Source organism: Fukomys damarensis, unplaced genomic scaffold (genome assembly GCF_012274545.1).
Source record: "Fukomys damarensis isolate Sample0158 unplaced genomic scaffold, DMR_v1.0_HiC HiC_scaffold_39, whole genome shotgun sequence".
Classification (NCBI taxonomy): Eukaryota; Metazoa; Chordata; class Mammalia; order Rodentia; family Bathyergidae; genus Fukomys; species Fukomys damarensis.
Genome location: NW_022900951.1, coordinates 79370544 through 79388256, shown reverse-complemented (window position 1 = coordinate 79388256; position 17713 = coordinate 79370544). Strand labels below are relative to the sequence as shown.

The window sequence follows — 17713 nt, the reverse complement described above, 5'->3', positions numbered from 1 at the left end:
CTTTAAATGTACGCATAAAAATAATTAAAAAATAAAAAAGGAGATCTGAATGGTGGGTATGGGGCTTCAGCTATATTATTTCATGTTCTTTTTTCATGATAAATATATTTCATAATTTAAAATTCCAGCCAGATATGATGGCACACACCTGTAATCTCAACACATGGGAGGCTGAGGCAGGCAGATTGCCACAGGTTCAAGGCCAATGTGGGCTACATAGTGAATTCAAGGTCAGCCCAAACTTTATAGCACTATCCTGTCTCAAAAATTAAATTCATAAAGAGAGTGGTTAACTTAGCATGTTCAGGAAATATTAGTTTCCCTTCTACCTACACCGTACTTACATATTTGGCTGTACATTTGTCCTAAAGTGGCTTGAACCTAAGACAGTTCATTTCTTTTCAAAAAATAATAATTTGAGAGGTAGGGTGTAACGGCAGCTCTGTGACAACATGAGATGCCTAGCCATTTTCTGTATTTCTGCTCTAATGAACTACATTTGGTCCTAAATAAACTCTCTCCTTTGAATCATTTTTTTTTTTTTTTTTTTTTTTTTTTTTTTTTTTTTTTTTTTTTTTTTTTTTTTTTTTTTTTTTAGTACCGGGGATTGAACTCGGGTCCTTGCGCTTGCAAAGCAGGCCACCGAACCACTGAGCTAAATCCCCAGGCCTCCTTTGAATCAATTTCAGAAGCAGGATAGACAGAAAGCTTATCCCCTAGTCTTTTAAGCAAACTTCCTCAAAGTATATCTTATTGGCGATCATCCAGTCACATAACTATATCTTGGTGAAAAAGGTTGGAAAATATAATATTTACATTGCCTAAGATTTGTAATGAAGGAAAAATAAAACATTTAATATGTGGTAGCAACTGGAAGTCTCTGTAAAAAAACAAGATCCTAATAATTATTGGTTTCTGTATTGCAGCATTACTTTAATTTTAAATGAGATATAGAGACTTAAAAGAATATGAAGTTCTTTCATAAACTTAGTATGCTCAAAGTATAATAAAACTCTCATTCTTTTCAGAGAGATGTTAATTTTGAATGATTTTTACTGAATAAACAAAGTTGTTATATCTTTTTTGCAGAGTGAAAAACATGCTCAAAATGTTAGACTTTATTTTCAAATGCATGAGGAACAAAATAAAATACATAGTAAGAAAATGAACATGCATTTTGGGAATTTTAAGGTGAGTGGTTTATACTGATGTAATTTTAAACTTTGAGTTATTGAATCTTTCTAACAAGATTGTGCTTACTTCAGGTACATAGGACTGGAACACTGGATAGAGACAGATTTTGTGACCTCTGCAACATGATTTTTAGCTCCCCAGTTGTTGCTCAGTCTCATTATATGGGGAAGGTTCATTCTAAAAAATTGAAGCAAATAACAGCGAAACATAATCAGGTGCCTTCATCAGCATTTCAGCCAGAAATGGGTAAGTTTCCTTGCACCTCTTTATCTTTGGGATCTATTTTATTTTTTCCAACAATGCCATCCTTTTTATTGGGGGAATTTCACTGCAATTGAAATAATTTGATTATTATTCTTCTACTCAGTTACTGACTATGTCCTTATCTTTTGAAATTACAGTGATTAAAAGAATTTTTTAAAATGTTGATGTTTTCCTCTCAGTTTACTAAATCCACGTAAAACCAAGTGGTTTGCTATATGGCTATTAATGATAATGAGCTAGAATTTAGTCACTTTATGATAAAACTATAAAATCCTAAGTTTTTCTTGATTTCTTCCCCCTTGGCTTTTTTTTTTTTTACTATAGGACTTCGCAAAACATTATCTTTAATGTGTGTTCAGATCAGTGCCTTTATGGTAATATAGTTACAGGTACAGACTTTCCTGATTGTAACTTTAGGCAAAATAAAAAGAAAAACTGAATTGCCTACCACAATAGTCCATTTCTTTCTACCTGTAAATATAATTAAAAAGTACCATTAGCATTGTTAATCAGTAGTTCCATGTATTTGTGGTATGTTAAACCCAAAAGACACTAAGAATTATAAAATATTACTTTTCCTTCTTCCGGTGATGTTGGCCTACCAGTGCATAATGAGAAATCTGATCTAAAATTGCCTAAGATAGCAGAATACACCCTGAAAAACCCAAATAATGTTTTGAAAAACTTACATGCAAAAGAAACAATATTGATTATATTCCATAATAAATAATTTTCCACATTCATAGTTGCTCTGTTTTTATAGTACTAATGCATGCACAGCGTGGAAAATTCAGTAGCATTAATTTTCTAAAACATATAGGCATCACCAAGAAAAATCAGTGCCACAGAAATTATTATGAAAACTACTGTTTTCTTAATAAATGAAACCAGAATTCATTTTAAAATTTATTTTAACCTAATGGTTTCATATTTGGTTTTCTACCTGTAAATCTAAAGGTCAGAATTACTATTTCCTACAAGAGTGCATTTTGTAAAAGCCTATCTTCAGTCCCTCAAATTTATTGATTTGCCCTTAAAAAGGAAAATAACTGTAATTGTGAAAATCTGTATAGTTTTATAGTCTTAGTTGTGTAGACTTTATTGTGATTCAAATGTCACAAATCTAGACAGAAGAGATGCCTTAATGTTTTACTCAAAGAAACCAACTTAGATGTTGCTACCCTCTGTTTTACCCCCACTAATTTCAAAGAATCACCCTAGGATGGCTCTCATTCCTTTATTGATTACTCAAATGAATGTAGTAAGAATATTCATTCCCTCCCATGTCTTTATTGGAGAAACTTGGTAACAGACTAGTATTGAAGTTTCCATTCTCACAGAAAGAAATTCTTCTTTATTTGAATACCATTGTCCAACACCTATGTGCTGAAAAAATGCGGAGAGTGAGTTTTTACAAAGTTCCAAATTTCTCTAATACTTTAAAATGGGTGCAGCTCTAATATCTGAACACATGTTAATCATTTATCATGGTAACTATTTCAGCTGGTGTGCCTCTTTCTGCTTCTACAGAGTCAGCTTTCCTGAAGTTCCTTGCTGTTAAGCCTGCTCTAAGTAGAACTGCGCCTTTCTCTTCTGGCAGTGCTCTGCACTTGAATAATCAAAGTGCATATTGCGAACTCTGTCCTGCCTCCTTTAATAGTCCAGTAATGGCCCAACAACATTATGTTGGACAAAAACACAAAAGAAATGAAGCTAGGAAGAGGTTTATAGACAAGATAAGAGAAAAACATCTTCTACCAAAATCAAATGCACATGGTAATGAGGCAAATTATCTCAAAATTCTTCTAATTGCATGTTTGAATTTTATAAAATAGCATATCTTAAGTATATGTTATTTTATTCTTATTGATTGAGGGGGTATTCATGGAATCACAGAATTTTAGGTAAGTAAGTCCATCCAGTTTTATGTGTTTTCTATAAAATGAGACACAGAATGGTTTACACGGCCCTTATTAAATTAAAAATAAAATAGTTACTTATATGATTGCATATTATCTTAGTTACATAAGGAAATATTTTAAATAACTATCATGGTGTGACATTTACTTACTAAATATAGTTTAAGTATCTTTTGGACTGTAGCATAGCCATTTTTGGGAATACAAATTGGAATGTACCGTTTTTACCTGAAGAAGCATGTACTTATACTAGTTGGGTTAGTGACACTTTATTGCAAGAAGCTACAGACATATGTTTGGGTACATATTTTTGGGAACTAGTGGGGTGGGACATCACCGTCTATATAATCTTCATATGTTTTGATGATTTTAATTTATGGAAGTGGTAAAGAGAAAGGATGAACAAAGGGCTTGGAGCTAAGAAAGAGTGGCAAGAAATTAGGTACAATATTAAGACTGATCCTGGCTGGAGTGTTCCATTTGCTCTTCTAACCATGTTTTTATTCCATTTTCCCCCCACACTTATCACTACTAGTGTATTTTATATTCTCTTTTCCACCCACTTCGCTTCCTCAGTTCACTGCTATTTTTAAATTATGTCCTTACTGGACCTTCCTGCTTCATGTGGTAATGGACATTATCTCCAACGTCGTGAAACTTTATTCTCCTGTGTTCTTGGCTATTTATGTTTTCTATATGGGCTCCTTTTTGTTTGTTACCTTAATTTACATGGTTTCATGATTCTTCTCTTGACTTTAGAAATGTAACTCAGTCTTCTTTTTGTCATCTCTCATCTCTAAGCTTATGATCTTTCTGTCAGACTTTTGACTCACATATCTAAATGGCAGCTAATGACTCACCTGGATATCTCAAAGCCATTTCAAGTTCACTTATCCAAAGTTGAAACTTGTAGTGAACTGTGAATTCCCCATCTTTCTTACCTCTGAGACACAATACCTGAAGCTCACAACTTACAGGAGGAAAGGTTTATTTTGGCTCACAGTTTATAGAAGTTTCAGTCGATAGTCGGTTGGCTCCAAGGCAGGGCAGCATAGCAGAGGAGGGTTGTTCATGACATGGCAAAAAAGAAGCAGAGAGAAAGATCAAAGGAGTAAGTAGAGAGATAAACCCTTCTGTTCCCCCCTCCCAGTGATCCACCTCCTCTGACCAGGTCTTACCTCCCAATATCATGTTTAGCTATAAACTCATCAGGAGATGATTAATCAATTGATGAGTATCATGCACCCAAGATTCAGTCAGTTCCCCAAATCCCCACTTATGAGATCATGAGACTTTGAAGGGGGCATCTAGATATAAATTGTAACATTCCCCAGTCCCCAGTAACCATCTTCTCTAATTTCTCTTTAATGAGGCACCAAACCATGCCTTTTACATCCTAAATATTACTGCCCCCATATCTCCAAATATGCTTTTCACACACTTGCTTTGATCCTTAACGTCTTTCCTAGAGTTTTGCTACTCAGATTGTTGGACATCAACATCATTGGAGTGACCTGGGAGCCTGTTAGAAAAAATAATCTCAGGCTCCACTGTATTAATCAGAATATGCATTTTAACCAGATCCTCATGTGATATGTACTCAATAAACACTGAGAAACATCATCTTCGAATACTGCTCCAACCTGCTAACTACTCTCCCTGCCTCTAGTTTTACTTCTCCAAATCCATCCTTCATTTAACCATTACAGTACTTCTCTTAAAATGCAAATATTTCCATGTAATTCCCCTTCTTTAAAACCATCATTGTTTCTCTGTCTTCTGTGGATAAAATCTAAGCTCCATAGCTCTTTGCCTGCCTTCTCCAGGTTTATCCTCTGCTTATGATCTGTGTGAATCAGTATCTGCAAACTGTGTGTGGTTTCCAGAAACCTTTATCTTACTTCCTGTCTGTATGTCCTTGTTCATACTACCACATTGCCTGGAATAGCCCCACGACCCTCTTATAGGTAATTCTGACTCATTCTTTAATAGGCTGCTGCTGTTAACTTCCTTTAAGACTAATGTTCTGTGCTTCTTTAACCACCATAGCTAAGGATCTCTCCATGTGTTTTTTACCTTTCGTTACAGTGTAAGGTCTTTGAGAGAAGGGTCTTCACCTAACTCATCTATATTTTCAGCATTAGAAATAAAAGTGGGCTGGGGATTTAGCTCAGTGGTGCCTCTGCCTGCCTTGCAAGCACAAGATCCTGAGTTCAATCCCTGTTACAAAAAAAAAAAGAATAAATGAATTAAAGTAGTACATAAGTAGTCCTACCTCAATAGAGATTAATAGATAAATCAGCAAACTACCTTGTGTTTGTATTGTTTCCTATTCAATGTGGTTCAACATATTCCAAAAAGTTTCAGTATGTGGTTTTATCTAGAATCTCAAAGAATGTTGATTCAGGCACATTGGAAATACAAGTAGTAGAGCTTCTGAAATAGGAAATTTTGAGAAAATAACAAGTTTCTTTCTTTCTTTCTTTCTTTCTTTCTTTCTTTCTTTCTTTCTTTCTTTTTTCTTTCTTTTTTTTTTTTTGGTACTGGGGATCAAAGACAGGTCCCTGCGCTTGTGGGGAAGTCGCCAGAACCACTGAGCTAAATTGCCTGCCCAAATTTCTATTTTTTAATAGGGCATTGTCCCAATGCTGAGCTGAGAGTATCTGAAATAAATGGTATTCAGTTTAGTAGCATTCAGCAAATTTGAATTGAATTAACTATCAAAAATATTAGCACTCTTGTCACTACTTAAAGAAGGTTATTTTAGCACTTTGAAGATTCAGTGTTATTAGAATGAAAGAAGAATAATTTTGTGAAATTATCTTGTGTTAGGGGAGGGAAATAATCATCAGTATAATTTAATCCAATCATTGAAGTACTTTTATACTAGCTTTTGAAACTAGAGTTCAAATAATAGATTTACCCAATCTTAACTACTGCCTTGACAGCAATAAACATTTGAACATTAAAAGAAAAGGAAAATGTAGCCCAAGAAAAATGTAGTCTGGTGTGGTGGCACACAACTGCAGTCCCAGCACTTGGGAAGCGGAGGCAGGAGAATTGCTATGAGGTCTAGGCCAGCCTGGGCTACATGGTGAGTTCAAGACCATCCTGAATTACATAATGAAACCTTGTGTCTAAAAAACAAAACAAAAAAAAGAGGAAAATTTCAAAAATTACAAAGAACAGTGACAGTAGAAGCCTATATTACAAGTGAGAAACTGATAAGACAAAAACAATTTAGCGTATGCCACCTTAACTTTTTGTCTTTACCCATCTTCTCCTTTCTTTTTCTCCATCTGCTGCTGCTTATATTTCTCCTCTATATAATTTCTTTCTCTTTTTTTATTATTCTCAGTGCTTTCTTTATGTCTCCTAAGCATCTCGTATCTTACTGGCACGGGAATGGTTACCATAACAATATGGAACTAAAATGTATATGTATTTTTTTAATTTATTATACTTGTTTTGTTTGGCTTACTAATTTCTAGCTTCATTATTACACATAGATGCCTTACCTACACATGTAACTCAACATATCTAAAATTGAATTTCCCAAGTCTTCTTGCTAGTAGTACTCTTTTTGTTAATCACCTACACTTGAATCTTTGAGAGCAGCAATGACTACATAATTTGCTGGATGCTGTCCACCAGCGAGTATTATCAGATCTCCTTAGAAATCTTTCTTTCTGTACTTTTTTTTTTACATTTCCACTACCATCACCTCACATATTAAGAACCTTTTTAAAGGTTTTACTTGTATTTAATTGTTATTTTGACACTATTTATTAGAACATTTTAAACTGTGGCTCAATTGTATTCTCTGCTTTTTTCTACTTCTATATACAGGCTACTACAGTACTACAGAAAATTATATAAACATGGAGGTTGGGTGCCTATTCAGTCTTGGTATCCAACCTATTTGTGTATTTAGTCCTACTTAATCCTTTCCTACCACTTTCCTCTTAGTACTAATTATTAAACTTTATCACTCTCCAAGACTCCTCCCAGCTCCATATGTACCTCCTCACACTTTTTATACAAGCTTCCTTCTTATTTCATCAAGAAACAGTTGCTCATCAGATGTACATTCCTGAGTATCTCGCCTTAATCAGATGCTTCTGTGACCCTGAGTTCCCCTTTAACTACTATACTCTCCTCTTCCCTTCTAAGTTTCTTTAAAGGTGCTCTACTCTTCCTGTATTCACTTATTATTCACTCCGTCCTCAATTCACTGCCATTTGTTGGCCCACATTCCCATAACCTTTATATTACTACTCATCACTCCACTTAAATTATCCCTGACTGGGTCATAGTGACCTCCAAATTTCTAAAGCTAATGGGCACCTTTATTTAACCTCTTTGATATCACTATCTGTTGTTCATCGTCATATCTCTGACCTTTAACTTAGGGACTCTTCATAGGTTCCTCCTTCTCTACCAGCTTAAAGAGTAGCACTTTCCAAGGTTTTCTCATTGTGTTGTGGATCCTGTGGCCATGCATGCATTATCCACAGAATACTTCTTGCATTAACTACTGTCATGTTCAGACATCTCCAAAATCTCTCTGGCCTGTCCTTTGTCTTTCAAACTCCTATATGTAACTTCCTATTGGAAACCTTTACATGGAATTTCACAGTTATCTCAGACCCTGTGTGCTCAAACTTGTACTCATATTGCCTAACTTTCCCACTCCATGAAACAAGACTTTCTTCTGAAGATCCAATTCCAGTTAATGGGATCACCACCCACTCAGTTAGCAACCAGGATTCTGGGAATGATTTTAGACTCCTCAAGACTCTTTCCTCTCTTCGCATTTCAATCATTCACTAAGGTTTGCCAGTTTCAGTGCTAAATATTTTGCCAATTTCCCTGTTCCTCTCTGTATCTAATAAAACCTGTCTAGTCCATGCCCTCATTATCTTTCCAAATCTATTATATAGTCCTTTCATATTGAGATCTCATTTCCAGGTTTGCTCCTCTTAAAATCATTTTCTATATTGCAGCGAAAGGAGACATCCTTCTAAAACACACAGTTGGCCAAGCACGTTACTTAAACTACTTCAAGGTTTTCTAACACACTAGAAAATGGTCTAGGCTTCTTAACATGTATTAAGTCTTTCGTCTTGACCCCTTTTTACCTCTCCCATCTGTTCCCTTATATTTTACTTTACAACATTTTCAAATTTTAAAAAATTCTTATAAACACATCTGTGCTTTTTTCACGCTATTTAGTAGGCTCTTCTTGAGTATTTTCATCAAATTAACCATTTCTCATCTTTCCAAGTTTAGATCCGGTATCATCTCTTGAAATAGCCATTTTAAGTCCCCCTACCTGTAACTGCTTCTGCATCATTGTGCTCTCCTATCTCTTAAGTATACCCCTTACTGTTTCTAAATGAGACTGAAATCCTTTGTTCATATATCTCTTTCTCATACTGTAATTGTAGGGAACCTGCTGCTTAATGCATCTTGTATTTATTTCTTGTATCTAACATGATGCATGGTGCCATAATGGTACCCATTGTTGGCTTTGTTTACATTCAGCTCATCATGTTCTGTTCAGTGTTTGTCATCCCTGATATTGTTTTCATTCCAACATGGTGATATCTACTTTCCTTATAGTTTAAATCTTTCCTGTCCTCCATGGTACATCACAACTTCCATCACTGCTTTAGCTTTTGGTATTTTTCCCTTTCTCTGATTTTTTGCAGACTTTACCATTCATTGATAATTATATCATTTACAGCTCCTTAGCACATTGAGACAAAGGGTTATATTTTCTTCTGCAGTATTCTTATTGATGCTTTATATGACAGTGAATATATAGTTTTTCCTTAATGTTTTCTAATTGTTGGTTGAAAGGCATTGTCACCTAGGGATAAAGGTAGATTTAAAAATGCGTTTGAACTCACATGCTCAGTTGTGCCTAAGTCTTATCAAGTATAAAATGAAAATAATGCAGCATCACAAAATTGAATAAAGATGAAATGAAATAATATATATCATGTATCTATACATATATATTGCCCATAGCAGAAGAGCAACTGTTACTTTAAAATGTTCTGTTTTCCTGTCATAATTTAAACACAGGTAGATTATTGGACATTTTCTGTTTTTTTTTATAAATCCCAATTTAAGTTGCTTTCATGTAGCACTCAAATCTGTTTTCTTTCTCCATTTAAGATATTAAACCTGAAATTCTTCAGCCTTGTCAGTACAAGAGAATCATGTGGGAAACTTTTAGAAATTCAATTCTTAGGCCATTCCTCTAATCAATTAAATTGTACTTGGAATGTACACATACTGTTCTGTTTTATCTGGAGAAAATCACTCCCAAAGAGATTCCAATATGAAGCCACATTGAGAAGAGTAACGCTAGACTGCAAAGACATGAGCTTTCCAATTGATGCCTTGAAAACAAAGATCTTAGTTCAAAGCATTATGAGATAGAGCTGGGAGCAGGAGATCAGAGGACCACAAATGTTAGGTTATAGAAGGTTATAGGAAGAAATGAGATTCAAAGAAGCCTGAGTGACTCTGCACTCAGAAAAAGGGAATCCTACCAAGGCTAAATAGGGCTAAAGAGCAGTCAGTGAATAAACTTCCTATCTTCACAAAAACTGTTTATACAGTTTTTATGTATTACTTCGTAAGATGTCTATATCCTATAAAAAGATCATCAGTGTGTGAAAAAGCCAAGTGCTAAAGTAATAGTAATCACACAATACTTCTAGAACTGCCTCTGGATCATTCATGCATGACTGGCAGCTCTTCTAAAACCCTGTATTGCCTCTATTATAATGTAATGTGAAGAAACAAGAACTAAACAGAAATATATATATATATATATTACATTATAATCATAAACACTGAAAAATGCATAAAGCCTTTGAAAAATAATTGTGTTTATAGTCTTCCTGAAGACCATGACTTAATCTCAGGCAGGTACTCAACAATAGTTGCACAGTAAAATCTGGAAACTTTTGAAAAGACAAGACTTGTTCCATGCCCTAGAGAGTCTATTTAACTGATCTGATATGGAGCTGTATTATGAATATTTTTGCACATAATTATAATGTGTAGCCAGTATCTAGAAACACTTATCTAGTAAAACTTGGTGTCTGTCATATGCTACATAACTTGAGTGCCCTCAAAATACAATATATGGTATAGGGCAAGATAATCTGAGCCTTACTTTCTATACCTATAAAATAAAGATAGTAATTTCCTAAAATGAGTTGTAGAGATATGCATTCCCCGACAAGGTCCTTACCTTTGCAGGATGTCCAGAATTTTCAGTCAGCCAGCCTCAAATCAATGACTCACTAATTACACACTTGGAAGACAGTGATTTACAAGGAAGGAACTGGAAAAAAATTCCTTAGTATATTTCACACAAAGTCTCTGATAACTTGGAATAGTCATTAAAAATTAATTCCCCCAGCCATACTACTACTCTGAATATACCTAAAAAAATTAGTCAGCATAGAATAGATATATGTGAATTCCTTTTTTTATTGCAATAAAATTCAAAATAACTCAGCTATGGAAACAGCCTCTCTTGGCTTTCCAAACACTGATGAATAAGTAAAGATAATTTGACATATATACATAATGTAGCATTATTCAGCTATGAAAAAAGAATAAAATAATACAATTTACTGCAAAATGGGTAGAACAATAAATATTATCATGATAAAGTGAAATAAGCCATACTCTGAAAAATGACTATCTCATATTTTCTGTCAAATGGAATAAAAAGAAAAAAAAAGAAATGACATGAAAGTAGAAGACTATTAGGAGAAGGGCAGTCAGGGAAGGACCAAGGAAGGGCAAGGATGAGAAATGAAGTGGTGTGGAAGTGATCAAAGCATGTTATATGCATGTACAAATATACAAAAATGAAACACCTTATCCTGTGTAATAAATGAAAAATTTAACTCTCTATCCCTACCCTAGAACTAATGAATCATGTTCTTCAGAGGAGGATCCTGGGAATCTGTTTTGTTGTGGTAACGGGAATTGAACCCAGGGTCTTGTGTTTACCAGGCAGGCACTGTGCTGCTGAGCTACACCCCCATCCGAATCTGTATTCTTAAAATAAAGGCCCCAAGAGAGTCTTATCAGAGATAAGTAAACATTGTCATTTAAGTTGCATCGTCCTTCATGTATTTATGCTCTGAAGGAACACATTTCCATTTCCCACCTTTTCCTGATGTCTATCATCCAGAGTATACTTTCCCTATTATAAAGGCACATGGGAGGGCTGGAGATTTAGCTCAGCGGTTTGGTGACCTGCCTTGCAAGCACAAGGGTCCAAGTTCAATCCCTGGTACCAAAAAAAAAAAAAAGTTTATGGGAAAAAGTAAGATCAGTAAGTGAGTTAGCATGTGTGAAATTGGTGCACAGGGAGAAAAAGTTATTTTGAGGAATCCTTTATTCAATTTTTTTTTACACTTTTGTGACTTTAATATTGTTGTGAGTCACACACCGCATCATGTATTTTCAGGAACTTTTCATTTTCCAAACTGAAATTTTTGAGCCTTTATTTCAAAGGTAGTTTAAATTCATTAGCACAAAGCAAGCAAGCACAAGTGAGATGAGACTAAAGTACAGCCATAGTATGTAAGTCACAGATTTCAATTCTACACGTCCTACTTGAAAATGCTGCAACTGTGCTTAGTCCTATTTAACTGTACACAAAGAGAATAGCTAGGTCAGATAGAACCTGTAGTCCTAGTTTTATGAAGAATCTCCACACTGACTTCCACAGTTTTTGCACCTATCTACACCATCACCAATAATGGAGAAAGATTCCTTTTTCCCAACAGCCCTGCCAGCATTTCTTTTTGGTTGATTTCTTGACAATAGCCATTCTTTCTGGAGTGCGAAGGAATCTCAGTGTTGTTTTAATCTACACCTCTTGAATGACCACTGATATTGAACATTTTGTAAAATATTTATTTGATGTTTGTACTTCCTCATCTGAGAAGTACCTATTCATCTCAGATGCCTATTTTTGGATTGGGTCTTTACATTTGGGGGGTCTAAATTTTTAAAATCTTTATATGTTCTAGATATTGGTCATTTGTCTAAGGAACAACTGGCTAAAATATTTTCCCACTCTGTGTTTTGTCTTTTCACTCTGTTAGTGATTTATTTTGCTGTGCAAAGGCTGTTTAGTGAGATGAAATCCCAGTTGTTCTTTGCAGTATTTCCCATGCAGTCTACGTTTTGTTCGCGAAGTCTTTGCCTACATCGACGTCCTCAAGAGTTCTACCTATTCTCTCTTCCAGCAGATTCAATTTTTCTGCTTTAATATTTATATCTTTGCTGCATTTGGATTTTATTTCAGTGCACGTGGGTAGACGTGGGTCTAGTTTTAGTCTTTGGCATGTAGAAAGCCAGTTTTTCCAGCGCCATTTATTAAAGAGGCTATCTTTCTTCCAGTAAATGTGTTTGGCCCTTTTGTCAAATATAAGGTGGCTGAGTGTGTTTGGAGTCATTTCTGTATCTTCTAACCTTCCTTTGAGCCTCAGGTCTGCTTTTTTCTACTACTGTGCTATTTTTTATCACAGTAGCTCTGTAGTATAATTTAAAGACAGGGATTGTGATACCCCTGCTTTGCCTTTGTTATACAGAATTATTTTTGCTATTTTAGGTCTCTTCAGGATCCCAATGAATTTTAGGAATATTTTCTCTGGTTCTGTGAGGTATGTTACTAGTATTTTGATTGTGATTGCATTCATTTTGTATAACAATTTTGGGAGTATGGCCATTTTCACTATATTGGTTCTTCTTATCCCAAAACAAGGGATATCTTTCCATTTTCTGATATCCTCTTCGATACCCTTTTTTTGGAGTACTGTAAGATTCAATATAAAGACCTTTTACTTCCTTTTTAGATTGATTCTATGTATTTAATTTTTTGGATTGTCCTATGAAAGTTGTTGTTTCCCTAATTTCTTTATAAATTATTTTGTTACTTGTTTACAAGAATGCTATTGATTTTTGAGTGTTGATTTTATATCCAGCTGTGTTACTGAATTTTGTTATTAAATCAAGCAGTCTTTTGATAGAGTTTTTGGCATCTTCTATGTACAGTACCATGTCATCAGCAAACAATGATGATTTAAATTCTTGCTTTCCTACCGTTAATCCTTTTATTTCTTTCTCTTGTCTAATTGCTCTGGCTAATGTTTCGAGAACTGTATCAAATAGGAGTGACAACCTTGTCTTATTCTTGAAAGCTTTCAGTTTTGGGCCATTTAACATGATGTTGGTTGTTGGTTTGTCCAGAATACCTTTTATCAGATTGAGATAAAGACCATCTATTCCAATTTTGTGCAGTTGTTATCAACAATGTGTATTGGACTTTGTCAAATGCTTTTTCTGCATCAATTGACATGATCGTGTAATTTTTACCGTTGGTTCTATTGAAATTGTGCATTATATTTATTGATTTGTGTATGCTGAGCCATCCCTATTCCCCTGGAATGAATCCTATGTGGTCATGGACTATAATCTTCTTGATTTGCTGCATTCTTTATGCCAGTATCTTATTTAGGATTTTTGTGTTTATGTTCCTTAGAGATATTGGCGTATAGTCCTCTTTTTTTGGTTGGGTTCTTTTCTGGTTTGGGTATCAGAGTAATACTTGCTTCCAGGAATGATTTGGGTAGTATTGCTTCCCTTTCAATTCCATAAAAGAGTTTGAAGAGCAATGACATTAGATCATCTCTAAATTTCTTGTAGAATTCAAAAGTGAAACCATCAAGTCCTGAGCTTTTCTTTGTTGTTAAGTTTATAATTATGTTTACAATTTCACTGACTGATAGTGGGTTATTCAGAATTTTTATATATTCTTGATTCACCTTTGTTAATTCATGTATTTCTAGGAATCATTCCATTTCCTCTGTGTTTTCCATCTTGTTAGAGTGCAGGTTCTTGAAGTAGATATTGAAGATCTTCTGGATTTTCACAAGAGCTATCATTATTTCACTCTTTTAATTCCTAAATGCATAAATTTGAATCTTTTCATTCATTTCTTAATAAGTTTGGCTAAAGGTTTATCAATTTTATTTAAGTTTTCAAAGAATCACTCTTTGGTTTATTGATACTTTATATTGTTTTCTAACTCTCGATGGCATTAATTTCTGTTCTGATCGTTACACATTCCTCCCACATGCTAGCTTTGGGCTTTGCTTTTCTTCTTTTGCTAGACATTTGTTACTTCAAAATAAGGTTGTTTATTTGGGCTCAGTCTGTTTATCTCACTTGAGAATTATCTACTATAAATTTCCCTCATGGTACTGCTTCATTGCATCCCAAAAGTTTCAATATGTTATATTGGCATTATTATTTAATTGCAGATACTATTTAATGTCATCTTTCATTTAAACTGTGACTCATTGGTTGTTCAGGAAAGTGTTATTTTTTAATAAATAATTTTATTGGTACATTTAAGGCATACAGTACAATGACAATGATCATTGGAAATTTGCACCTTTACATAATCCATTTTGGTTCTTATTTTTCCCCACTCCCTTGCCCTACCTTCAACCCCTTCATCCCTCCCTTTCTACAAAGACTTTGTTTCCACTTTTTCTTCTTCTCATATTAATTCCATTCCCCTTTTGCCCTCACCCCTCATTTTCCCTTCCCCTTTACACCTTTACTTCCTATTTCACATTATCTATTATACCACTTAGTCCTTATTCACACTTTCAGTTTTGCACACTAAAGAAACTATTCAGTATTTACATGTGTGTCCTATTTATTTCACTTAAGAGTATCACTGTAATGTGCATCCATTCAGCTATAAATATCTCTAATTTCTCATTTTTTACATCTAAGTAGTACTCCATTTTATTTTTTTAAAACCACATTTTCTTTCCAGTCTCCCATTGATGGTCAATTGGGCTGCTTCCAAGTTGTACCTATTACAGATTGTGCTGCTATGAACATGGGTGCACATAAATCACTGTGGTATGTTTCTTTTAATTCTTTGGGCAAGATACCCAGCAGGGGAATAGCTAGGTCAACTGAGAACTCCAATCTTAGTTCTTTCAGCTATCTCCATATGGACTTCCACAGTGGTTGCTCCAGTTTATACTCCCACCAGGAGTGGAGCAGTCAATGTTCCTCTTTCCCGACAGCATTGCCAGAATTTGTTATTGGTTGATTTCATGATAGCAGCCAGTCTTTCTGGGGTGAGGTGGAATCTCAGTGTAGTTTTAATTTGCATCTCTTGAATGCCCAGTGATGTTGAGCATTTTTTCCTATGTTTACCTGCTGATGTTACTTCTTTGTCTATGAAATGTCTGTTCATTTCAGATGCTCGGTTTTGCATTGGGTCTTTAAATTTGGGAGGTCTGATTCTTTTAAGCTCTTTATATAGTCTAGATAGTAGACTTTTGTTTGAGGAAGAGCTGGTGAAAATTTTTTTCCCACATTGTGAGTTGTCTCTTCACACTGTTGGTTTCTCTTGCTGTGCAGAAGTTTTGAATAAGAAGACATCACACTTGTTGATTGTTTGTGGTAGTTCATGGGCAACTGAGGTTTTGTTCATAAAAATCTTTTCCTACACCAATGTCTTCAAGAGTTTCTACCTAACCTCTCTTCCAGCCAATTTAGTATTTCTGTTTGAATATTTAGCTCTTTAATCCATTTCTATTTTAGTTTAATGCATGGTGAGAGATATAGGTCTAGTTTTAATCTCTGACAAGTTGAAATCCAGTTTTTCTAGCACCATTTATTAAAGAGGCTATCTTTCCTCCAGTGAGGGTGTTTGGCTTCTTAGTCGAAGCGGAGGTTGGGGAATGTATCTGGAAGTGTTTCTGCATCTTCTAATCCGTTCCACTGGTCATCAAGTCTATTTCTTTGCCAGTACCGTGATGTTCTTTTATCACAGTAGCTTTGTAGTTTAGCTTTTTTTTGGGGGGGTCAGGGTCTCACTATGTAGTTGAGACTGACCTGGAGCTCACTATGTAGCCCAGGCTGGTTTTAAACTCACGGCTATCCTCATGCCTCAGCCTCCCAAGTGCTGGGATTACAGGCGTGCACCACCACACCCAGCTTGTAGTATAGTTTTAAATTGGGGATGGTGGTATCCCCTACCTTGTCTTTATTGCCTAGAATTGTTTTTGCTGTTCTAGGTCTCTTCTTGTTCCAAATGAATTTTTGGATTGTTTTCTCAAGGTCTGTGAAGTATGCTGCTGGAGTTTCAACTGGGATTGCATTGAATCTGTATAGCAGTTTTGGAAGTACAGCCATTTTCACTATGTTGATTCTTCGGACCCAGGAGTAAGGGATGTGTTTCCATTTTCTGATATCGTCTTCAATCTTTTTTCAGAGTGTTGCAGTTTTCAGAGTGTAAATCTTTGATTTCTTTCACTAGATTGGTTCTTAGGTATTTCAATTTTTTGGATGCTATTATGAAAGGAATTATTTGCCCCTTTTCTCTCTCAGTGAGTCTGTTCTTCGTGTACAGGAAAGCTATCGATGTTTGTGTCTTGACTTTGTATTCAGCTGCTTTACTGAATTTGATTATTAAATCTAGAAGACTTGGTGGAGTTCTTGGGGTCTTCTATATAGAGTATCATGTCATCTGCAAATAATGACAATTTGACTTCTTCATTTCCTATCTTTATTCCTTTTTTTCTTTCTCTTGTCTAATTGTTATGGCAAAGGTTTCAAAAACTGTATTGAGCAGGAGTGGTGAGAGTGGACATCCTTATTTTGTAACTGATTGTAGTGTAAAGGGTTTCAATTTTTTGCCATTTAGTTGATATTGGCTATTGGTTTTTCATAGATGGCATTTATTAGATTGAGGTAGAGACCGTCTGTTCCAATTTTTTGGAGGGTTTTATTATAAATCTGTGTTGGATTTTGTCAAATGCTTTTTCTGCATCTACTGAGATGATCATATGGTTTTTGTCCTTGAGTCTGTTAATATAGTGTATGAAATTTATTAACTTGCATGTGTTGAACCAAACCTGCATCCCTGCAAAAAAATCCCTGTTGCTCAGGGTGTATGATCTTCTTGATGATCTTCTTTCTATTTGCCTTTATCTTATTAAGAAATTTTGCAACTATGTTTATTAGTGAGATTGGCCTGTAGCTCTCTTTTTTGGTTTGTCTTTCTCTGCTTTGGGGATCAAAGTGATGCTTGCCTCCAGGAATGACTTCGGAAGTACTGCTTCCCTTTCAATTTCTTTTTTTTTTTCAGCTTTAATTGAGTTTATCGGTACATTTTAGGGATACAGTACAGTTACATTCATTGTTGGGATCTTGTACCTCTACATGACAAGTCTTGATTCTCATTTTTTCCC

The 17713-nt window shown here is 35.0% G+C and overlaps 1 protein-coding gene across 2 annotated transcripts in view; it reads left to right on the top strand.

The window, feature by feature from the left end:
* The window catches only part of Zmat1 (zinc finger matrin-type 1), a 53251-nt gene that overhangs the window by 19252 nt on the left and 16286 nt on the right, over positions 1-17713 (top strand). Inside the window, exons 3-4 of one of the 2 annotated variants that reach the window (XM_010629766.2) lie at positions 1090-1191; positions 1266-1440. In XM_010629766.2, coding sequence (XP_010628068.1) covers positions 1090-1191; positions 1266-1440 — 277 coding nt within the window. Of the gene's footprint in view, positions 1-1089; positions 1192-1265; positions 1441-3186; positions 3235-17713 lie in introns of those variants that run through there. The other variant, XM_033760560.1, reaches the window with a different exon arrangement.